Here is a 25,460-nt window from a genome sequence, read left to right as displayed (position 1 = left end):
TGTCTGTCGATGTGTATATGTCTGTGTCTGTGTGTGTGTCTGTCTGTCTGTCTATGTGTATATGTCTGTGTCTGTGTGTGTGTGTGTCTGTCGGTATATGTCTGTGTCTGTGTCTGTATGTGTGTCTGTCTGTCTGTCTATGTGTATATGTCTGTGTGTGTGTGTGTGTGTGTGTGTGTCTGTCTGTCTGTCTATGTGTATATGTCTGTGTCTGTGTGTGTGTCTGTGTGTATATGTCTGTGTCTGTGTGTGTGTCTGTCTGTCTGTCTATGTGTATATGTCTGTGTGTGTGTGTGTCTGTCTGTCTGTCTATGTGTATATGTCTGTGTCTGTGTGTGTGTCTGTCTGTATATGTCTGTGTCTGTGTGTGTGTCTGTCTGTCTGTCTATGTGTATATGTCTGTGTGTGTGTGTGTGTGTGTGTGTGTCTGTCTGTCTGTCTATGTGTATCTGTCTGTGTGTGTGTGTGTGTGTGTGTGTGTGTGTGTGTGTGTGTGTGTCAAACTGCACTAATGAGCACACCTGTGTGCTGCCAACATTAACGGTTGCAATAGTGATAACTTCAAAGGGAGTACAGTTCCATAGGCTTGACCCTAAGCCCTCCCAAACAAGTAGTAAATGAAGTTTGCTTAGTGACATGGTTAGCTACTAAATATTTCATTTTAATTTTCAAATTACCCGTTCACAAGGAGAAGCAACAACAAAAGTGGACATTGGCCTTCTCATCGTTGCAGAGGACGGTGGAAGTGGGAAACAGTTGCTGGCAAAGAACATTGTTGATGTCGCTGCTGGAGGAACGAATCTTTCTGCACCAGCTGAAGGATGTTGCCAAAGCCTTTGCAACGCTGACGGGACTCCTTTACAGCCTAAACGTGGACTATCCCAAAGGACTAAAGTACACTTTTGAAGTCATGGGCATCAGCAATGCCACTTGTTCAGCCAAAGTTAATGGACTCAGGAACAGGATGCTTCAAGCGTAAGCAAGTTGGCCAAGTTAATGGTTTTCACTTTCCGTAGTATTTTAAAAAGGCCTGTAAAAGTTGTAGAAATGTTGGGCTGTATTTTCATAATATTAAGATATGCCAATTGGTGCATTTTTGCTATGGAATTTGAATTAAATCAAATAGTAATATGAATGCTCTTTAATGTCTGTGTGTACCGTTAAAAAAAAGACGTGTAAGTTGTTTGGCCAAATTAAGCATTTTAATTTTGTTGAATTAACTTAACATTGAAAGTAAGATAAACTACTCATTAAAAAGTAACCTGGCTGCCTTAAAAAGATAAGTTAATTTAACAAGATGCCGAATGGAGTCAACTTGTGTTAGTATATTTGCTGCAACTAAAAATGATAAATTCATTAAACAAGAAGATTAGTTCAAACTACTAATATTTTCATGTTTGGACAGCTCAGAATATTAGTAGTCCTTCTTTGTTGTCTCAACTCTGATTTAGGTTTGTACAACTTAAAATGTATTGTTGGTAGTACTAAAAAACGTGTTGATTAAAATTAAAATTAAAAGTTGATAGGACTATTTTTTAGCTTTCCCTTTGTCTGCCCAACTATTCTTAGTGTAATTAACTCTAATTGAAGTTCAGACAATTTAAGTTTCTTAGCTTGTCTAACTCAATATTTTAAGGCAGCCAGTATTAATTACATTTTAATTAATTAATTAATTAGTATTAATTATATTTTAAAGCAGCCAATATTTTAAGTTGAACTAGCTTGTTTGTTTTTTTGGCTGTAGCTCACGGGGATGAGTGGTCGTCCCGTACCAGGTACCCGGTTCGAACCCCGCTTACCCCATTAGTTGCATGTCGAAGTGTCCTTGAGCTTCACAGCCCATTGCTCCTTAATAATTAAGGATGGGTTTAATGCAGAGGACAAATTTCATACATGTAATATGTATATATAATATGACAATAAAATATGGTTTTCATTACTCACCACATTTAAACTTTGACAACACACAAAACAAAACTGTCTTTTTATAATAAACCGTTTTCTACGCAGACTTGTCAGAAGAAACACAGTTAATTTACAGTAAGCGTGCACATAAGCCTTCCCAGTTGGCCAGTGTGCAAACCACCAGGCAACTGGTTCATATTTCTTATATACATCTATATTTTCCTGCGACCACAAGAAAAAAATATCTACTTTAAAAATGCATAAAGGCATGAGGTCACGAGACTCCATCTATAAATAAGGACGGTGTCGACGTTCTTGTTTTAACAGGTAGGCTTACGTGGAGTGTCAAATGAACAGTACGCTGGCACCCAGGAAATCTGATCAGAGTAAAAATGCCTTCTTTAGAACTTTTACACAAACAACACATAGACTAACCATGGGAAAAGGTCCGTGGATAACCACATAGGCAACACATTTGTGTCCCAACCAGTCCTACCAGTGACTGAAGCTGGCACGCCTCCAGCAATAGGAGCCAGCACCTAAAGCAGCTGAGCTCTACTGTCATGATTTGCATTATGTACACATTCTCTTATCCTGCTGTGACATGTACAAATTACATCTGTGGATACAAAAAAAAAGCCTGTTCTCATCCTGTTCTTTCAGTTTCTGTTGACCTAAAAAGCTACATGCCGATGGTGTTGATCATGACGACTATGGGTCAGTGGTTAGCAGGTCTGTCTTTCAATCAGGGGGTTGGTGGGTCAATCCTCGCCCTAGTCTATGTGTCCTTGAGCAAGACACTTAACCCTGAGTTGTTCCCTGTAGCTGTGTATGTAGTGCCTTTTTTCATTCATCTTATTTGAAGTTTACAGTTTCCCTAAACAGTTTGACTATCTTTTTATTCATTTATAATCATGTTTATCAAAATCTCGTAATCCCACTTTTACATCAGACTACCTGAGTCTAGGTGCTGATTTCAGTGGCGAGTCGTGCGCATGCGCGTGTCCTACGATTCATCAGTAGTAAATTATAAGGGCAGCCCGGGGAGCGGAGCTTGGTTCAGTTTACAGTATCTGGACCGGACTGAGGCGGGCAGGCAGCAAACTTGCAAGGCCAAGGAGATGGGGGACAAAGAGAAAAAGAAGAAGGATAAAAAGTCCTCCAATGGCGACAGAGTCACTCTGAAAAAAGAAATTGGACTTTTGAGCGCTTGCGCTATCATCATCGGTGAGTGTGTGCGCCAGTGTGCGTCTTAAATGTTCGTGGAGAGTGAATTCGGCTCCAAGTAGAAACGTCCGGCTCGCGGAATAACTACCGTGACGTGCACGCGCTGTGCAGTTGTTGCTGTGATGTACACGTTACAATGGCATATGGCACACAATAGGATACGGTCACGGAGTGGGGTCCGTTGTTCCCGAACTACTGTAAGTACACTGCAGGGGGATAAGGGAACTCGCCCGTAACATTCAGACACGGCTTCGCAGTCTGACTTTGGCACAAACCGCCGAAATACGCACGGAAAGAGTCGCTTTTACGCGCGGGCGGTCCGCCTCCGATGTGTCGGTCCACCTGGGTTTTGTGTGGAAACTGTTGCGTCAGTCGTGATCATCTGAATATGGACATGCCTACGTGGCTGAACTTTCCTCCTGTTGAACTTGAAAGCCATGCAGACAAAGCACAGCCTCCATATAGATGTATGGTTTTGTGGAACATTACAGATGTTGTGGAGCATTACTCTGCCATGGGGGGTTGTGGGTTCCACGGCCCCCACTGTAGATTGACGCCGGGGGTGAAGCAAGGCATCAGTGTTGTTCCTTGTACTCATCCTTAGATCACCGGCTCGTAGCCTTGTTCAAATGTGCTCGTGCTGCAGCACAGTACGTTGGCATTATACACATTGAGAGTATTAAAAGAGGAAGTTGCTTTGTTGCAAACGGTTTCCTAAATGATGATGCAGGTTGCAGAACAGTGATAGAGTGATACAGTATAAACGACCCCATCTGCAGCAGGAAAGTCAACAGGTTATGTGCTGTGATAATGTGACAGTCATGCAGAGGGTTCCCCAAGCACCAACTGATCATCAGAGTCCAGCCTCTACATTTATGGAGGCAGGGGGAGGACACGGCAATTTACTTAATGGCATGACATGAATGTCGTCATGAGGTCATGGAGTTATTTTTGTGCGAGAATTTGACTTGTTGGAGATGTGTACACTAACTCCCTTTTTTGTGTTGTACACTACGGATCGCTAACTTGCATGTTTTAGAGTAGGGAGGCTTTACATTCTGTCTGGTCATGAAAGAGTGAAGCAACATGTCGAGGGGGAGGATGAGGAATGTGCCGGGGGAAACATACAGTACTGCCATGACTTCCATAACTCCGCCTGTACGTCTGCTCTCCAAATGAGAAGGTCCTCCTCCACGAGTAGGCGGCCCCCTCCAAGTAAAAGGGATGTTGAAACAAACCAAGGTGGCTAAAAGTTGAAGACAGATGTTGAAATAATCAGAGCCCGTTGGCCGGTGATTTCCACAGAAGTTTTTTTTTCTTCTTTCTACAATGTTTGATATATGGAGATAAATGCGAAAATACCTGCCAGAAAAAGTAATAAATAGAGAATAACAAGGGCAGTTGTCATTAGGGCACATAACAAAACAGACTGAGATCTCGGTGAAAGGAGGAATAGAAAGCAATGTGACATTCAAAAAGCCTATAATAGCTTATCTTCATAAACAAGGTCACATCTATTGTGCTTTGATAGAGGTTGATACAGTTCCAGTTAAGGCTTATTCTTGACCCTGCCTGGTTATTTATTCATTCGGCAAGTAGCCGCTGTACAAATCCGTACATGTTCAAAGTACAACCAAAAGGCTGACTGCGTAAAATAAGTTATTCCCAAAGACTGGTCGCAGGAGATTTTATTAGGGTCGCCAAACTATTATATATTATTATATTATGTATATATATATATATATATATATATATATATTCTATAGTTTACAACACTTTTGAGCCACATGAGGGAGTCTGGATGGTCATATTATTCTGATTATTCTCGCTAACATTGAATCTAATATGACAGGCTAGTGTAATATCTGTTTGTTTTTTTTTTACTGAAGAGAGAAATACAAGGAGAGGCTGTTAACCCCGCCTTAATGCATATCGTTTATCTCATGAGACAAATTAAAAAGAATGACATATCCTGTGAACTAGGCTATTTAAAGGCATTTATGTGTAATAGAAAGTATACTGTATGTTTCCACCACACGTGCAATAAATCAAGTTGAGTTGTTGCTGTCTTTTTACACGTATACTACTTCAAAATAGCTGGTTTACCTCTCCAAGATAATTAAAAGTGATGCAGAAATGGCAATAAAAATGGTCAGGAGCGTACATATCGTGAATCGGGTCCCCAGAGAAGAAGTTTGGTAAACCCTGCTTTACAGTGCATCAGTGAGCTCCGAGGGTTACGGACTTGGTCTACTTTAACGTTGCTATTGTGTGAAATCAGTGCTCAAATCACTCAGGTTGGCACTAACCAGTTGCCAAGTCTTTTCTGTGTGGCGCACAGATGGAGTGAGGCCTGTGTGCAGCTATCGCGCACATACAACTTGAGTCATGCTACTACCCACCAGATCCAGCCTACTCACATATCTACCGCCCCGCTCTAGTCAGGTGGATCATTGGCTGCTGCCTCGCTGTGTGCAATCACTACCGCTGCTGCTTACGTTTTAAGGGCTGGACAGTCAAATCAAATGTATCCAATTACTTACGCTCCCACATTTCACCAGCCCCAGCTCCACTCCATAAACCACCTCATCCTGTAGTATCTCTTTCTGCGTGTACATACTAGTCAGATAGATCTGACTAGTATGTTTAAGGGTTGACAGACCCTTAAACATACTAGTTTAAGGGTTGACAGAAGAGCGTGGTGGTGTGTTGCTTCACTCGTGGTCACAAATTGAATAAAATGGTGATTGATCTGAGCAGTTAATTTGAGACCATTTCCCAGCTTCAGTGGAGGGAGGCTGAGAAGGTCAGCAGGACTGTGATTCATGCTCTCAGCCGCGATGCCAAGCTTTATGACATAACAAACACAACGTAGGCGTTATGCAACCGCTCTGCATCCCAGCACGGCCTCCACAATCAAATGTGACAGTGATAAATGCACTGTTTGGACCTCCTCGCTCCTTCTGCATTCAGCGCTGCTCCAACAGGGGAAGCTGCCTCACTGGGTTTTAAACAGCAACAATGTTTACAGTGGACAGAGTCATATTTTTATTTTCTTCGAAGAGCCCTTTTGTTCTCGAAGTTCTCCAAAGAGGAGAAAAACATGGTTTTGTTTAGACAGCTGTTGGTTTCTGCTAGTTTTTCTTTTTTTGTAGGGGTGATGACACATGAGTGCCATGCTGGATTTGAACTCATGACATAGTTGCTTATTATGTGTGCTTTGGCCAACTGAGCCACCAGGAAATCTCTGTTTGGGGGGGTAGCTGAGCCAGGAGCCTCAATGAGCCAGATATAACTATGGTGGTGTCATTATATTCTTCTACTATTAGCATTATTAGTGTGTTGGACATACACAGCTTGGCTTGGCTCTGCAACTACCGATTTCTGATGATCATCAAAATCAAGATTCATTTCAGCTTGGTACGGTGCATCTGTTCATAGAAGTAAAGACTTGTGTTAAATCTAAAATTATTAAAAGAAATATTATTGTCACTATTTTGGGGTTCGCCCAATTACCCTAATACAACCTGGAAGGGGCTCTCCCCCGCTATTTCCTTTTTCTTCTCATAAAGTCTGATCAAAAACTGAGAAAGTCTGTGTTTTATCGCTATTATTTATTTCTTTTGACTCTGTTGACATCCCACTGAATATTTAATGCATGCAGCCTGCAATGTCTTATGTAGCGCTGCCGTGTGGTTCCGCATCACCACGGGACAACAATGACACATGCTGACGCAAATCAACTTCTACCTTCTCTACCCTTCAACCGATCGAAAGGTCAAAGGGGGAATAATGTATTCTGTATGTTACTCTAGATTAACTAAAGGGCCACAGGGTGCACTCTCCTTGGTAGCATACAATTATTATAAATTACCATAAAAAAGACATTTCCAGCGTATCAAATAATGTTGTCCTAATTATCTTATACATAAATGGTTACAATGCTCTCTGACTACTTTCTAGTTAAATATTTGTATAGGGAAGGGCAAATAACCCTCTTAATCTGTGTTTTTCTTCAAAGGTAACATTATTGGTTCTGGGATATTCATCTCACCCAAAGGCGTATTGGAGCATGCAGGCTCCGTGGGGCTGTCACTCATCGTCTGGGTTTGTGGAGGGGGGATCTGTGCCCTCGGGTCCATGTGCTACGCTGAACTTGGGGTCACCATCCCAAAATCTGGAGGAGACTATTCATATGTGACAGAAATCTTTGGAGGGCTAGTGGGGTAAGTACTGTTGTTGTGTCCAGTTACCCTTTGTTTATCTCTACCAGGAAAATCATGCCATTGGTCACATGTATTAGTGCGTCTGTGAGTGAGTGAGTGAGTGTGCATCTCGAGGTCTGTCCACAGCTAATCTCACATTCTGCAGCAGCCAATGTAATATTTTGAGTTATGGCAGCATGCTCAAGGACCTCAAGGACCTCAAGGACCTCAAGGACCTCTTGCTGTTGCGGTGACTGCTATTGACAGCCGAGTGACTCCTCACTCACCACTCTGAACGGGTAGGGGCCGCTTGTGACAACCACAGCTGAGTGAATCTCAGACCCCCCCACCGAGCAACTGCACTGCGCCCACAGTGGAGGGATAACAGTGTGTGGTGTATATACACACTGCTATGTACCTTTTGGTTTGTTTTCATCTGTCCATCCGGGGAGAGGGATCCTCCTCTGTTGCTCTCCTGAAGGTTTCTTCCCATTTTTCCCTGTGAAAGGTTATTTTTGGGGAGTTTTTCCTGATCCGATGTGAGGTCCTGGGACAGGGATGTCGTATGTGTACAGATTGTAAAGCCCTCTGAGGCAAATTTGTAATTTGTGATATTGGGCTATACAAAATAAACTGAATTGAATTGAATTGAATTAATAGAACTGAGGGTTAGATTGTACTCACTTGGTATGGATTATACTTAACAGCCTGTAGACAAGAGGCCTGCCTGGGACTAATACGCCCGGAAAGTCTTGTGACTTGTCAGCTGATCATAGAGCAGCACTGTAAGACTGCTGTCGAACATGCACTGTGAATGCCTGGGGACGCACTAGTTTAGTCCTATATGGCTCATTCATTTGCATGTGCATTAAAGTTCAAATAAAATAAAATAATTAAAGTCCAGTAAGATCAGACATACTGTATTCTAGTGTCAGCAACAATTTCCATCCGCCGTGTGGTGCTTTTTTCACTATCTGAGCACCAGTCTCTTATAACTGGTGTCAAGATGCCATTGTGCAAGTCACGCAACCCCAACTGCTCCAGTGGAGCTATACAAAGACCAACAGCAGGAAACTATGGTTGTGCGGGGCAGCTCTGAGGTATAAGTGGGACTGTGAAGTCAGCATGGAACTGAAAGAGAGCGGCGAGAGCTCCTCGCCTGTCCAAAAACAGTATTCCCCACAGTGTTACTCTCACACACAACATCCTGTGTGTTTTGTCTCCTTATCCCGTAGTTTCCTGTTGTTATGGAGTGCCGTCCTCATCATGTATCCAACCACGCTGGCCGTCATCGCGCTCACTTTCTCCAATTACGTCTTGCAGCCGGCCTTCCAGGACTGCCTGCCGCCGTACGTCGCCACCAGACTCCTCGCTACCATCTGTATCTGTGAGTTACAAACATTAAAAAAAACAATGCGTTTTAGTTATGATCCATTAGTTCTTCTGTTTAGTCTATTTTTGGCTCTTTGCCATGAAGTATCCAAACTATACATCTCAGAGATCATCTGCAGATCAGTGCAGGTCTTTTTCCTCACTCATTATAAACCATATGCAACAATGACACGTTTAATTCTTCAGAACACACTTACGTACATATGTCTTTATATTTGTGAACTGTGCCATTGCAATACATGAAGTGCAATACAACATTGCAGCTGGGAATGTCTGACCTTCCACTGGAATGCAGCATTAAAACAGCAACTGTACAAGCTTTCATTAAGTGGGTGAAGGTGAGATCGCTATTGTGTACCATCTGTGATGGGGAGAGGCACAACAAACAAGGTTGACACATAGGCCCCATGAAATACGTTGCTTTTTTGGCTGTAGCTTCCCACAAGGGAAGATATTTATCCTGCTCGGTGATTGCGTGCCTATCGGCTTTTGTCATTGAATAGCAAGAGCCAAGCAAACGCCAATGTGCCTCTTATCTAGGGATTTTGTTGGGAAGACAACAATCAACGAATCCGGACTAAAGTTGTGTTGTGTGAACTACACGAGCCGAGGCGTTTCCGGGCCAGATGAGATATATAATCCCTCCAGTATGTTTTGGTTATACCTCGGGACCTCTAACCAGTTGAACATGCCCGGAATATCTCGCAAAAGAGACTTCCAAGAGGCATCCCGATCAGATGCGTGAACCACTTCAGCTGGCCCCTTTCAATGCAAAGGACCCCACAAAGAAAGCTAATTTTAAGCCACTTGCATCTGCGATCTCGTTCATTCGGTCACCAAAGCTTATGAACGCAGGTGAGAGTCCCAACATAGATAGACTGGTAAATCGATGTCCCGAGGCCCGGTCAGAGACGCTAGCCAAGACCTTCAGGGTCACTGAGGCACTCAAACCCCTCTACCATGTTACGGTGGTGATTCATTGGAGGGGGGAAAACGCTTATAATGGGAAAAGCCTGATTTTCAGAAAGTACGTCCTTATTTTGTCAAATTCCACGATATTCAGGTATTTTGCAGAATATTATTTTAAAATAAAAATTCAAGTGACTTTATTCTCTACTTAGGCACACATTACACACCGTATCACACTTCAGACCTTCTGTTCCTCTAGCGCAGTGGTCGCCAACCCGTCGATCGCGATCGACCGGTCGATTTCGGAGACGTTCCCTGTCGCTCTCCAAAATAAAATCAAAATTAATTCAGAAACACATTGTTCCTCATTCTCGAACATTTTCTGAAGAGTCTTCTGAAATGTTTTCTTGCAGACTTCAGAAGATCAACGTCAGAAAAGATCTCTGATCGCCTGATTCATGAACACCTGTAAATGGGTTCTCAGCTACGCTCCCGGATGAGGGGACCGTAGTCCTCCGTGGTGCTACAGGTGGGGCGCAGTGGGACATGCAGAAAGACCTTTATTGAGAACTTCACATATTACAAAAATACAAAGCACACGGACATAAAACTAAGTCATTAATAAATACATGGCAATATGCCTGTACCTTTGTGTAAATGTTTACGTTACGATGTTAACAGGTTACGCCTGCGCATGCGCGACGACCAAGATTCTTGGCGACTCGCCAGGTCCTACCTCCGTGAGATCGGCTTTTCTGCTGTTGCCCTTCAAAACAAAAGCTCAGTTCAGAACGAAGCCCAGATGAGAAACACTTTCATGAATGACAAATTTGTCCCGAAAACTGCATAAGTGGAGTTCAGAAAATCACCAAATCAAAATCCAGGAGCCGGCTCACAGACTGCCTCAGACTGGCTGTCTGTGCTGATGAGCCCAACTACAAGGCACTCACAGACAGTGTTCAGTCACAGACAGCTCACAGACTGGAGTCACATGACTTCTGATGGCATTGTGATGGGACACAGAGCTGAACTTACATTAATAACTAACTGAGCATGTTGTCAGTGTTGTGTTGTAGCTTCAGTTGGCAAATGTGTTTTTTCTTCTTCATATTGTATGCGGTTAACAAATAATTGACTTTTTATGTTGCACTGAAATTAAGTCATTTAGTGTGTTCTTGGTCACATCAATTTGAAAGCTGGACCAACGTGTTTGATTTCATTCAATTACAATGAGGCCAAATAAAAAGCCTCAAGGTCAGACCTACAGTGTTTTTCTCTCAACACCTCAATAGGTAGATCTTGCCTGTCACCAAGGCAGAGGTCAGGTATATTGGGCTTAAAAAGGTTGGTTACCACTGCTTTAGATATTCAGGTCACATGACTGTATGACCCAGAGTGACTCCAGTGAGGGAAATATCAGAGCAAACTTCCTTTCCTAGATCAACCTTCCTTTCCTAGCAACCAGGTCGCCCTCGAAAAAGAGATTTTGAATCTCGATGGGACTCACCTGGTTAAAAAAAGGTTTAAATAAAAAAACTGAGTACACTTAAAATCGATTAAGGAAATATTGATTGAGCATTGAATGATTGCAGATCTTAAAAAGTGCTGTGGAAACTAATGAGAGCAAGGACAAAGCAGAACAGGTCCCCGTTCAGACAAATCCGACCAACGTGTTGGGAGGGAGCGGCTAAATGTAAAACGAGGGAAAAGCCACAAAACTTCTACGGCTAAAACAATCTTAAACCAAATCCAGCTACTTTCATCTCATGCCTTGAAGATATTATGATACTGTGATAGTTCACAGTGTGCTGACGGCTGTCATTGACACATTTCATGATACCTTCTGATCTATTTCAAGCCTTTAATTTGACTAGCGCCTTTCCTTGAAATATTGTACAGTACAGCGTTCTGTATTTAAATAGACCGCAGGCTGTGCATGTATCTGGTAGGCAGTCCAGCCAGTTTGGTCTCGTCTGAACTGGATGCAGAAACGGGGGGATGGACAGCAGAGGGCTGGGGATCTGTGCCCGAGAGCGCGTGCATGTGCCTGAGGTTTGCATTTACAGAGCACGCTGGTCCACCACCACTATTTTTGGCGACAGAATGTGACAACCAGTGCCTAGTTAGGCCAGGGGCCCACTTTGTCGTGTTGTTCTCTTGAGTGTGGGACATTTTTCTGTGTGTGTGTCTGTATCAGTGTCAGACTTTATAATGGTGCCAGTCTTTGTGGACGCCGCTAATGAGAGGGTGTGTCTACGCCATTGTGCATTGTTTCCCAGTGGTTACCGTGATGCTCCTGTCACGGAGCACCATGGAATGATGATGGGGAATCCCATTGGCCAGCTGACATTCCGGTTGGATGTTTGATGTTCCTATTGGCTGCTTGGTACCGCCTCCGTCCTCCTCTCTGGTCCACAGCATCCCACTTCAGACCTACAGTGAGATTGGATCTGTGATCAGCAGCTATATGAGCTTCAATCAGTGTGAGTGAAATTTTATCAGCGGGGCGAAATGTCCAAAATTGCTTCCACAGCATCCTGATAACAGATGGAGATTCAGATTTCCCCCTTGAACCCTTGGATGATAGAAAGAGTGAAGGTGTACGGTTTGATAATTCTATTCAGTAGAACTCCATCATCTTCAAACACCAACTGCAGACATGTCACTCCTCTAAAACCGGTGGTGTAAACAAACTTTGAGCCACCTACAGCCTTTATTTAGCCTTTGGCATACACAACTTTGCTTAGAGTCAGTCACTCTGCAGTAGTGTTTGTAAATCGTGAATGCACTTCGAGGCATATTCTGATTCCAAAAATCAGTCACATAAATTGAACCCCAGAAGCAAAAACCTGTCTGTTCGCTCACAATCTGCCCAAAAGGGAATTTGCAAGACAGCTGAACGACACGTGAGGAAAGAACAAGTTAAAAGTTAAACTTGTCCTGGCTTGTCGGGGACAAAATGTTCACATTTGTTCAGCGTTTGGTGGTTTGTCTGAAGCCCTCAGTGAGATTACCCAGAATACATGTTGTTCTGCACTGCTGAGTCTTGTCGAGGCCCCCGTCATGTCCACTGAACTTTTCTTCGTGACAGATCCAGTTGTGGGTTGGTAGTGTTCTTTTAATAATAGGAGCACTGGACAGCCCACAGCGTCATAGTCATGCGCCCAGTACTCCCATTACCCTATAACGGCACTTTATTGTCAAACATGGGTCTTTAACTTTAACTGTCAAACTTCATCTTTAACTACCAGTTAGTACCAGTAACAAACAATAGAATGCCATTCATTTATGTAACATCATACCCAACAATCACTCTAAATGTGATCATGTTTTTCTTTTGAATCAGGGACACAAAGCCTTAGTTTTACTGAGGAGAAACAGCTGTGACTGTTGTCCATTCCACTGCAGCAGGGAGCCAGTTGAGTCACCACTTGTGTGCCACATCGGTGTGGTGGTGCAGCAGTGGGAGTAGGGTTGTTGTATCAGAGGTTGAATCTTTCCCACTGAGTTTGATGGATGACTTCAACATATTCCACAAAACAACCCGAAGAAATCAAGCCATTATTCTACTGAGCTTCCATTTTATTTAAATGAAAGAAAATAGTTACCGAACGAGAATTACCACCTCACCGTGCATGCACATTCATGTCTGTCCAAAGGTCCTCATTTCATCATTTTATCACGCATTTGTGTGATATTGTCCAAATTAGCATCAGAATTCTTGAATTATGGCCCAAAACATGTTCTGTGAGGTCACAGTGACTTTTTATCAGATCAATATTCAGTGAAAGTGGACCTTTGAGGCAACATTGAAAGAAATTCCCTTGAAGCGTTCTTGAGAGATGGGGTTAGATCAAATAAAATAATAATATATAATATAATAAGCTTTGACCTTCAATGGGTCAAAAACTGAACTTCCACAAGCGTAATCCCTTTTACAGTCCCACTGGATTATTTCCAGCCCTCCATACAGAACGATACAACTATAAGCACAGATCACATGCAAAGGTTCAAAATAGACTTCACTGTAATGTTTCCACAGATTCCCTGGCCATCCATCCAAGTTTGTATTTCTTTATCATTTTCAAGATGATTTTTATTCCTAAAGACAGCTTAATGGCAATGTAAGTGATTTAGGTGATTTATTTATTCATTTAAAAGTCTCTGTTATTTGCATTACAAAACCAAAATCCATGAGACAGATCTTGAATAAAAAAACAAAACAAAACAAAACGACAAAGTCAATGGAAACATAACGAGCTAGCGTGTTGTGGCCGTGTCCATCTGTAACACACCGTGCGTCGTCTTATTGGCCAGGTCTCTGTTGGACAAGAGAGTTTAGAACGGAGCTGCATTTAACGTTAATACAGCAGAAAACAACTCAACTATGTAAAGATAAAGCGGAGTAATAAATGAAGTCGCTCTGCGTGTTGTAATCTCAGCTTCTCCTTGCTTTGTCCACACAAATATGGGGATTGGTAACCTGATTTGTTCAGGTCCTACGCCCTGACCAGTGGTCTATCCTGACCTGAACTCCTCAAGGACAATACCGAATGTTAACCAACCGTCTCTGCCTCAACCAGCTCCGCGTGGAGGTTCTTACCAAGAACAGAAGTGGGTTTCATAACGACGCACCGGCTTGCTGTCGCCATGTTGAGAGCCGCTGAGAGTCAATCAAAAATGCTCACAATCCCGTATCTTGCACCGTTAAGTCTGAATGGGAGTTAATGAAGACAACTCGACAGTGAGGGCTTGGTGCAGCCTTCCTTTTGTCTGCCCGTACACTTCATCACTGACTGTACGATGTCAGTTGTCAGCATGTCTTTCATCCTGTCGATTTACTGGAGTCTGGAGTGAGTTACCTTGCTGTGGATGGACAGGACTGCATGATTATTGCCACTTCAGTGACTCCTGTGACCAGATCCTGGACCGACAGGAGGCGTTCCGGAGGTAAAAGCCCCCTGAAAAATCGTTCATGAAGTTGGGTTCAGAATCCATTAAGAGTAAAAGCAGTAATTAGTTTAGTATTCCAGTGCTGAGGCCGCCTTCAATGGGGGCTGTGATGGCAGGACACAGATTTACCTGCGTGGTCGCATTCAAAGCCTGCTGGCACCTCCTTCCTGTCAGGGTTAACATAGAAGGAAGTGGGGGGAGGAGGAGGGGTCGGGGGGCTTCACGGGAACACAGGAACGGAAATGCATGCAACACCCCTAGGGTGACTGACTATAAAACACCGCGGTGTTGTAGGGGAGAGAAAGCTCTGCCCAGTGCCACCGATACCTCCTGCCAAAAATGCACACGTGTGTGTGTGTGTGTGTGTGTGTGTGTGTGTGTGTGTGTGTGTGTGTGTGTGTGTGTGAGTGTGTGTGTGCGCGCTCCAACGGAAGCAGTTTCTTCAGATTTCTGTGGTGGGAGGGAGTCCTTGCCCCAGTGATGGATGACATGGTCGATAACACAGTCCACCCATATATGCACACACACACACACACACACACACACACACACACACACACACATACTTCTGTGAGTGTGTTTGAGTGTAAAAACGAGGGTCAGGGGAGAAATTGAGAAATATGGAGACTATATAAAGACGGGAGAGGAAACAAGACAAAAGACGAGACACAGAGAGATCCGTGCGATCGTTCTCGCATCCTGTCGCCTGAACCGCTTCACAGTCTCGAGCTCACGATTTGACGTGCCGCACTAATCTGAGTGCACGTGAGACACGAGCGGTGGTCAGCAAGCATGAAGGCTGAGGTGTGGGGCTTTGCCAATTATACAAATATGCATACATCACTTTCATGTGATACACCTCCCTACGAACACATACAGGCAAACACACACACGCCACTTTGAAATCAGGATCTGGTTTCATACTTTTAAATCCTTTATAATGGTTGTAGAATTGTTCAGATTGAATTATGCTCCATTTAGAAAGCCGTGTGTTTGGATAATGTTGCACAGCCCGAAACCGCAATAAAAAAAACATTTTGTTAGACTGAGTTGACACAATCTCCTCTACACAGTATTTCATTATTTATTCAGCCGATTTCCTTTGTGTACGACAGAATGATAATCAAAAGACAAATGCATCACAGTGTTCTTAAGAATTAATTTCAATTCAGTTTATTTTGTATAGCCCAATATCACAAATTACAAATTATCCTCAGAGGACTTTACAATCTGTACACATACGACATCCCTGTCCCAGGACCTCACATCGAATCAGGAAAAACTCCCCAAAAATAACCTTTCACAGGGAAAAAAGGGAAGAAACCTTCAGGAGAGCAACAGAGGAGGATCCCTCTCCCCGGATGGACAGATGCAATAGATGTCATGTGTACAGAATGAACAGCGTTACAGAGTTACATAAACACATTACATGAATATGACAATGTATGAATGGAACTCCAATCCATGAAACAGAAGGAGGTAGAGAGGAGGGGGGCCGGGGCGCATCAGCAGGGCCAACGTGGTTCACCAGGCATCAGACACCGCCAGGTCCAATAGACTCTATGTTTATCTGTCATCGTGCTCGACACTTTATGTTAAAGCCACATTATTTCATTTGGACCTCAGCCATGTCGGAAGTCTGAAAGGGGTTCGCTCCTAACGTCCCAGCCCCATAAAGCACGCAGCAGCGTACACACGGCATACATGAAGTGAAGCCAGTGCACACGGCCCGTCTCGAGTCCACTTGACATGCTCCTCTAATGCTGCGTTCATACCCAAACGCTTTTGGTAACGGCCACACATACCTCACATGCCGCACCCCACCCAGCACTCCGCTGAGCTGGATGTAATTAATGCTGTACATATTGGACGTTTACAAAATAGTCGATTACATGTGAGCTGGCTGACCGAATTGCAGTAATAGTGTGTTGCTTTTCAGACGGGGATGCGTGGTGTGATGTGTAAAGGATTGCCCATCTTAGAATTGAAAAAAAAGAAAAACTGCACAAAAGTATCTCCGTTTCTTTCTTACTCTGTGCTGGCAGCCCGATTCACACCTCGCTATCTGGGTTTACCTCTCACTTAAGGCTGCACTGAGTTTAAGGGCTACTGGAAAGCCCCTTGCACTTGCTTGTATTGGATCACTATAAATGTGGCCTTGTTATGGTGGCACACAGACACACACACACACACACACACACACACACACACACACACACACACACACACACACACACACACACACACACACACACAGGATGTAGGACTTCTGTCTGTTTTGTCAGGAAAGATGTGCACTTTATTTGTGCTGACAACGAGAGAAAAGTTGTGCGTAAAAACGTACAGACCTTAAAGCGTTCAACATAAATATGACAGATGCAGCAGAATACATGTAGTCCACACTTCCAGCTGGTGAATGTGCTGCTTTTCCTTTAAGGGGATTATTATTTCATAAAAGTGCATCATGCTTTCCCTCCTATTAATGGAGGCGGTACTCATACAGAACTGTGAAAGACCTGCATTCATTCATCAGGCATAAGCCTGTCAGAAACATGACTCTTTTCAATTACAGTAAGTGTGTGTGTGTGTGTGTGTGTGCGTGTGTGTGCGTGTGTGTGTGCGTGCGTGCGTGTGTGCGTGTGTGTGTGTTTCCACAGTATTCCTGACCTGGGTGAACTGCTCCAGTGTGCGCTGGGCGACGAGGATCCAGGATGTTTTCACTGTAGGAAAGCTGCTCGCTCTGGTACTCATCATAGTGGTCGGACTCATCCAGATCTGTCGAGGTAAACACACACATGCCTTTAACAGGATTTCTGTGGTTAATTATCTCCATTAGGAAACTTGTTGAAATAACAAATACTGAAAAGCAAAGAAAACACATGTGAAAGAACAGAGACTATTACATTAAATAGACCACCTACATGTTCAGCAACAGAACAGGATCATGACAAAGTCCTGCACTTCCATAATGTGGATAATTGCTCACAAAAAAAATAAAACCTATGAACTATAAAAATGTAAAAAAGTTCAGAGATTAATGTAGATTTCATGTTAAAAATGTCGAAAAAACCTTTCAACACCTCTGTTTGTTTCTAATGAGCTAATTCGGGAGGAAAACCACTGCCAGACTGTAAATTCTGTCACAGCAGATTGTGTTGACACTACTGACCCCTGGTGGACATAAATAGACAAAACGTGTACAGTTATTAAAGTAAAAAGCAAGAGTGACAAATAAAAGTGTTATATTGTAAGAAATAAATGAAACAAGTGAACTAAAAAGTGTTGCATTGTTTCGAAATACATTGTGGAGTAATACTTTATAGGTGATGTTGTATAGGATCTTTTCACAGTTTCTCCCCAACCTCTCCAGGTCACTATGACGCCCTTCGGCCCAGTGTGGCCTTTGAGTTCAGTCAGGAGCCCTCAGTGGGGCAGATAGCGCTGGCCTTCCTACAGGCCTCCTTCGCCTACAGCGGCTGGAACTTCCTCAACTACGTCACAGAGGAGGTCGTGGAGCCACGCAAGTACGCCACACATATCATTATTATTATTATACACTACCGTTCAAAAGTTTGGGGTCACTTAGAAATGTCCTTATTTTTCAAAGAAAAGCACTGTTTTCAACATTAAATTAATCAGAAATACACTCTATACATTGTTAATGTGGCAAATGACTATTCTAGGTGGAAACGTCTGTTTTTTAATGAAATATCTACATAGGTGTATAGAGGCCCATTTCCACAACTATCACTCCAGTGTTCTAATGGTACGTTGTGTTCTTAGAAGACGAATGGATGATTTGAACACACTTGTGTATTTATGTTAGCGCAGCTGAAAACAGTTATGCTAGTGAGAGAAGCTATAAAATGGCTGCAAATGGAGCATTCTTTGATGAAAGCAAAGTTTGAAGAAGAAAATTAATATTTCAAATAAAAATCATTATTGCTAACCTTGTCAATGTCTTGACTATATTTTCTATTCATTATGCAACTCATTTGATAAATAAAAGTCTGAGTTTTCATGGAAAACACGAAATTGTCTGGGTGACCCCAAACTTCTGAACGGTAGTGTATGTTATTTATGTCACTCTGCTCAGTCCCTCAGTCCAGGGCGATAGCATTGATTCAGTCTCGTTAAAGCTCCTTTAAACAACACCAACTTCCGTACTATCGCCATTACTTGTATCATTACTGTTTATCAGGAACCTGCCCCGTGCCATCTACATTTCCATCCCACTGGTGACCCTCGTCTACACTCTGACCAACATCGCCTACTTCTCCTCCATGACCCCGGAGGAGCTGCTGGCCTCCAACGCCGTGGCCGTGGTGAGTGAATGCATGCGTGGTGCAGGAGCTCATAGCCGGTCACAGGCCGCTTGAACAAGAGTCTCAGTTGTCTGGAAACTGGACGTCTGCTGAAGCTGAGAATCGTAGCACGAGACAGACCTCGACCCACCAATCAGTTAGTCAATAAGATTAAACGGTTTTTTCATGATCCCACAGGGAAAACTGGGTAACATTGATCATGATTTCTGTATGTGACTACTTTCCTTTGACTGACTTGAATTACAAGCCGTGTCCTAGAGTATTAAAAGATTAAGCTATCGTTTAAATTTTTTTTAAATGACCTCAAGAGACAAAGCCACAGTCTGGTATATGGACATGACTGTCGGGGACTGACTGACTGAATCACTAAGTCGATCACTCAATTAAAAGTCAATAATCGGACCCATCCGTTATTGTGTTGTTCCAGACATTCGGGGAAAAGCTGCTGGGGATGTTTTCCTGGGTGATGCCGATCTCCGTGGCGCTGTCCACCTTCGGAGGGATCAACGGGTACCTGTTCACCTCCTCAAGGTAGAACACACACTCCTCGCTTTGCACACGCCATGCCGTCCCTACATTCAATGTACGAATGTACACACACACACACACACACACACACATGCGCATCATCTGTCTGTCTCTCTGCAGATTGTGTTTCTCGGGAGCCAGAGAGGGTCACTTGCCTCATCTGCTGGCTATGATCCACCTAAAGAACTGCACCCCTATCCCGGCCCTGCTGGTCTGCGTGAGTGCCGCGCTCACAGTGTTGCCTACGTTGTCCCGCTTTGCACAAACTGTGTTTTTAAATTGATATCTTTTTTTCTTTTTATCGTTGAATATGTATTTGACCTTTGACCGTACCTCCACCTCCCACAGTGCCTTGCCACCATAGTCATCCTGTGCATCGGAGAGACACACAACCTGATCAACTACGTGTCCTTTATCAACTATTTGTCCTACGGCGTAACCATTGCTGGCCTCCTCTACCTCCGCAAGAAAAGACCCAACCTGGTCAGACCCATCAAGGTACAGAAAGACCACAGACCGGCTGCGGGAACTCAAATTAACTTGGCTTATTTCACCGCATGGCCCTGCTGAAGACATAACAGAATGTTATTACCATGTTATTACCATGTCGGAGCGCTCGGTTTACTTCAAATCCACTACCAGGGATCCCTGAGCTACTGTTCAGCTTTTCACCCTATCATTTTTCATTTTGAATACGTACATATATGTTTTCTTTGAAAAAATCCAAACCCAAGAGTGGGATTAGCAATATAAGATACATTGTGTAGCTACATAGTGAGATAAAAATAAGCCTCTTAGGAATTGTTATTAACAACAATTGGGGTCACACAAACACAAAAGAAGTGACAAAGTGTGTGTAGTCTCTTCCCATATCTTCCAGATGTGCAGTCAATAATTCAGATACATACAGGACTGTTTGGCTTGGACCAAATATTAATTATTACTGAATTTACATTTTCTTAGAGGAAAAAAACTCCACTATACTGTAACGTCTTGAAGGGCTTCTGAAGCAAGTACCTCAGGACTAGTTTGTCATTTAAGGTTGGTCATGCACATGTATCGTATTCTGGCGCCCCCTGGTGTTGGATAGGTAAATGATATGACGTGTGATAGAGAACGCATGCACTGGTTTTCAGTATTAAACATATATCCGATTGTCAATAATATTGTGAAAATGTTTGTAATAATAGTATTAGCCAAGCTCCTTTCTTGGATGTATTTTGGTTTCAAATGGAAAAAATAAGTGGCAAAATATATATATATATATATATATATATATATATATATATATATATATATATACAAAAATATATTGTGTCTTGTGCAGGTGAGCATGTTGATCCCCATCACCTACTTGATATTCTGGGCTGTGCTGCTGGGCTTCAGTCTGTACTCTGAACCGGTGGTGTGTGGCCTGGGGATGGTCATCATGCTGACTGGAGTCCCCGTATACTTTGTGGGCGTTCATTGGAAGGACAAACCCAAATGTGTCTACCAGCTAGTCGGTGAGTCGGGCTGTGAGATTTTAATATTCATAGATATGCCAGCAGTGGGTCCCTGATAATAACACTCCCCTTGTTGTCCTTTGCGTTGCAGAGCGAGTCACATACATTGGCCAGAAGGTGTGTTATGTGGTGTTTCCTCAGCAAGACCTTTCAGAGACTGAACCTCTCACTGCCTCCAAAGCAACTGACTGAGCAATACAGTCAACCAGGAATTCCCTTTTTACATCAACACCTGGTCTTCCTTCTTTTTCGTTCTCTTTTTTTTTTTTTTTTGCGTTACATCGTTTTAACATTGGTCGGTTTGTGGATGGTGAAGAGAAAGTTGTTGTCAATGTTCTTGCACAGGTGCAGCCTGAACGGGGCCACGATGAAGCTCCAGTATACAAGAGGAGGAGGGTTACACATAGGACAGTAGCACGTTAAACCCTGGAGCTCCGAAATATGTTTGTACTTGCTGGTTGATGCCGATGATCTCATCTTCTCCTTTGTGCTCACTCAAAGAACCTCCGTCTGCCATCTTCTGCTTCACTGCCAATCTATGCTTATTTTATGACTTTAACTCCTTGAGCTAATGTGCCTTATGAAACGGTATGTGTTGGTACAGTGGACTGGTTTGTGCGGGTATTTGGATTATGTAATATCTTACATATGCAAGCAGTTTCTGCACTTAGCAATACTTCTCTATTACTGCTGCTACCTTCCGCTCTGTTTCACTAATTATTCACACAATGTTTATAGTTCGTCAACTGTAGATGAATATTTCTCTGTCTGTATCTCGTATCTTTTTACTTTACGTTCTCTCCTTTTCCTTTTTACACTATAACACTACATTCTCATGAGCGCTACTATGGGTGTCTTCAGGTTATGATTAGAGATTACCGACATGACACTCATCATTCCCAGCAATATGTACAGCACACGGGACGTTTGTGGCCGCCAGCGGGACGGATGGCTCTCGGAAAGGAATAAGTTGCATCGCTGTTCTGCTTTTGGAAGTGTTCCCATCTTTAGGAATGCCACTGTGAACTCTCTCAAGGTGCTTGACCCACCAGGACACACGTCTCCACATCCATATTGACAGATCTATGGGTGGCTGGCAGTGGAGAACTGACCCCAGGTCCACCGACGTGTTGTAGATGTCTTGCTACGGTACTGTCGACATAATATAGTTGAATTGACCCCCGAGGACTCGGAAGATACTGACATACTATAACACAGCCAAAAGACTAATTTAGAAAATAGAAACTATTATTGTCCTTGGAGTTGTGGTACCACTACCCTAACACAATATGCTAATGTCCTGTGCTTCTGGTGATATTGGTGTTTACATGCATTTAAGTAACCTCTCATAGCACTTGTCTCTCAGCTGTCTACGTTGCGCATACAACAGAGCACATGAAGGTTCGGGCCGGTGGCCTTTTTGTTTTTTTTAACCAGCAGGTTGCAACTGGAATAGAACATTCGGCCCTTTTTCCAGGCCAGCCGATGCCGGGAATTGTCCCGCTGCATCAACTCCAACAAGAGACTTCAGTCAGCAGCGTCTGTCTGCCACGTGCAGGCGCTGCCAGCTCAGTTCTGTAAATACTGTGTAAAGAATAAAACAAACTGTTACAAATGGGGGACTCCTTCAAAGATCACATTCCTCAGACATGTCGTGATACATTTACATACTGTACAATTGTTTGGTGCGCCTCTGTGTTTTGTTATAACAATGTAATGACTTATTAAATTTAGCAACTTCTAAGATGCATTTCTTTTTTTTTGTTTAAAGATTTATATATACCAAGCAGGTGCTGTGGCCTCAATAGCATCCCTCATCAAGCGTCGTCATCAGGTCAAAAATGGTCGACGATAATATAATAATATGTCGACTTGCTAACACAGACCAATATTGTGAATGCATATTGTGAATAAATAGCCTGCCATAAACAGTATCAGTATTATGGTGGTAGTAGTACTGGCAGTAGTGTTATTTGGTCAAAAAGAAAACAATGTTGCATTTATTTCTGACTGAAATAATGAATTAAATGATAAAGAGCTTGACGTTTATTAATTGCAGGCACAGGAAAACAATGAGTGATCAGCAAAAGGCCGAATAGGGTTTGGATCAGCAACCGCCACAACGTCATGATGGCATTTCTCTTTCAGCACAAAATATACAAATATAGTTCTTAAAATAAGAGGAATGCTTTCATACAAACACAGAATACACGATGACTTCAGACCAGAAGCTTAAAAATCAAAACAGCAGGGAGAGGGTATGCCGTTATCAGACAACCTGGTTCAGTAGCACTTTGCTTTTCAGGTCTCGATCCAGCGTATTTACCCGTGCGTTAACTCATTGAAAAGTATCGGGGTTAATGGAAAAGGTTTGATAGTATACATTAGGGTGAGTAAAGGCAACAGAGGGACTTGGCTTCTGCCCAGCGGTTTAACCTTAACCAACCGGTTGAAAGGTTACAACACCAGTCTCTGTGATTGGTTGGCTGCAGTATGAAGCAATGAGTGTGGCCTTTTCAAGATTACCACTTAAAAAACAGGTAAATACACCGGAACGATAGAACAGCAAATCGTCCCTCTGCCATAATAATCCCAGAGATTCCTGATGCAGTAGTAGTGCACTTTAACTCCAGAGCGGTCGGTTGTACCAATCACATGTCATGTCATAAAGCTGTATCCACACACACACACACACACACACACACACACATCTAATCTCTTCAAACATGGAAAACATAACAGTGGACCATGAAACTGTCCATGATATTTACAACAGCAAAGGGAAAAAGGCTTTTTTTAAATAATTTTTTTAAAACACATCACAAAGCAAGTAAGGACATACATTCTGCTGATGTGTAATTCACTTTAAGTTAAATGAGGACAGACGGGCTTTGACCTTAAATAACAAGGTGCAATGGGAGGAAAAAGAGCACAACATATGTGAAGCTAGGAATGAGTCAACGGATTTGAATTAGAATAACAGCAGATCATTAGGCAGGAATTACTTGTGGATACATATCTAAATGGCACATGACACGTAGCAGCCATTCATGAAACAACTTCTATAAGAAGAAAGCATGTGAGGGGAGCATGACACGTTCAGCTCACTTCAACGGAAATCAGCAGGAGAGACTCTGCATGGGATTCTGATCGGTCTCAGCACCCCGCAGCTGATGTTGGACGGAAGCCGAGGACGGCCGCGCTTGCAATGATGTTTTTCTCAATGCCGGTATCCCGAGATCTCGAGTTAATCGTTTTTGTTATCTCAAGAACAACAAGCTTTCATATCTCGAGGGTGATGAGATAATCAAACCGTTATCACGAGGAAACAGATGACTTATCATGGTTATCGGGGACCAGGAGTGTTGCGTCTTTCTGTTGAGAGACCATTCAGATCAGTCCTCGTCTTCTAAGGGGTATTTTATTCTGGGTCACCATGCATGGGTTGTCCTTTGACACAGTGTAAAGTGTGCAGTATTTAGCCCACAGGCGTGATTTAACCCGGGTTAGCCTGAGGCGGCGCTGTCCAGGCATCCGTGGTGCTGATGAGGCTACTGTTCACATGCAGCAGCTTGTGATCCTCTCCCTCCACATCAGACTACGCTGAGGCGTTTTGAACTAGTTATCTTGTTTCCTCCAGAGATCTGCCTTTTTTGTTGAAGAAAAAAAAATAGGATGATCGTCACGGGAAAAACAGCTTCGTTCCCTCGAGATCACAAAATATTTAACTTGTGTGAAATAAATGCAAGCTTGGCCGTTCTTGGCTTTTCCGTAGCGTCAAAGAAAAATGTACGTGATACATCCTTTAGAGGTAATTAGTAAACGGTTACTAGGGTCACCTCAGAGGGATACGCTTTACAAAAAAACAACACATCAGAAACACAGGCAATCAGGTTCAATCAAGTCCACTGTTTGTCAAGGCAGAGAGAGAAATATAAAGTAGGACTAGTACAGTAGTCTCCACTGAAGACTGAAATATAGAGGCCTTTGTTTGAACTTTTAAAAATCCCACAGAATAGATATGAATTTCCAGTGGAATAAACCAGCGGGCTGCAGCGTCCAGTCAGTCAGGTGTACTGCAGAGGTACCGCTGGGAAGAAGAGCACCCAACAAACAATCCATAGTCTGAATTAAAGCCTCTCTTCCCGACCTAGACAATCATATAAAATCTTCACTTTGCACCGAATGGAAATCAGAGCGGACACTGACGCAGTCAAGTTCCTTCCACTGAGGGAAGGCTTCCTCTGGAGGCCATTTTGGGTTTGACTCGAGGAGGACGAGGGGCTGAGCAGAGTTACAGGCAATACACTTGGACTCACTACCTCGGTTTCCAGCCAAGTTTGGCTTTTAAATCCCATGTTATATATATATAAATTCCGCGTTTTTAACTTGATATATATATATATATATATCAAGTTAAAAACGCGGAATTTAAAAATCGATTTGATATACCATCTCTGAAAAATAATGAAACGGTTTGTTTAAAAAGGGACGTGTCACTCAAATAGCAT

The 25,460-nt window shown here is 43.0% G+C and overlaps 1 protein-coding gene across 1 annotated transcript; it reads left to right on the top strand.

Annotated features, from left to right (window-relative positions):
• Positions 1-2,943: 2,943 nt before the first annotated feature.
• slc7a10a (solute carrier family 7 member 10a) lies at positions 2,944-22,698 on the top strand. The gene is made up of 11 exons (XM_034527992.1): positions 2,944-3,132; positions 7,154-7,358; positions 8,573-8,724; positions 17,249-17,374; positions 17,962-18,115; positions 18,793-18,916; positions 19,344-19,447; positions 19,565-19,661; positions 19,793-19,942; positions 20,772-20,949; positions 21,041-22,698. The coding sequence occupies exons 1-11, from the start codon at positions 3,027-3,029 to the stop codon at positions 21,139-21,141; spliced, it is 1,497 nt and encodes a 498-aa protein (XP_034383883.1). The 5' UTR covers positions 2,944-3,026; the 3' UTR covers positions 21,142-22,698.
• The last annotated feature ends 2,762 nt before the right edge of the window (positions 22,699-25,460 follow it).

Source organism: Cyclopterus lumpus, chromosome 3, assembly GCF_009769545.1.
Source record: "Cyclopterus lumpus isolate fCycLum1 chromosome 3, fCycLum1.pri, whole genome shotgun sequence".
Taxonomy (NCBI): domain Eukaryota; kingdom Metazoa; phylum Chordata; class Actinopteri; order Perciformes; family Cyclopteridae; genus Cyclopterus; species Cyclopterus lumpus.
This window is presented reverse-complemented; position numbering and strand designations above follow the sequence as displayed.

Bases quoted from the DNA above. Each gene is read 5' to 3' on its own strand.
- slc7a10a (XM_034527992.1), top strand. From the start codon at position 3,027: ATGGGGGACAAAGAGAAAAAGAAGAAGGATAAAAAGTCCTCCAATGGC. The intron at 3,133-7,153 runs GTGAGTGTGTGC...TTTTCTTCAAAG, and splicing joins CGCTTGCGCTATCATCATCG to GTAACATTATTGGTTCTGGG. The intron at 17,375-17,961 runs GTAAACACACAC...CAACCTCTCCAG, and splicing joins ACTCATCCAGATCTGTCGAG to GTCACTATGACGCCCTTCGG.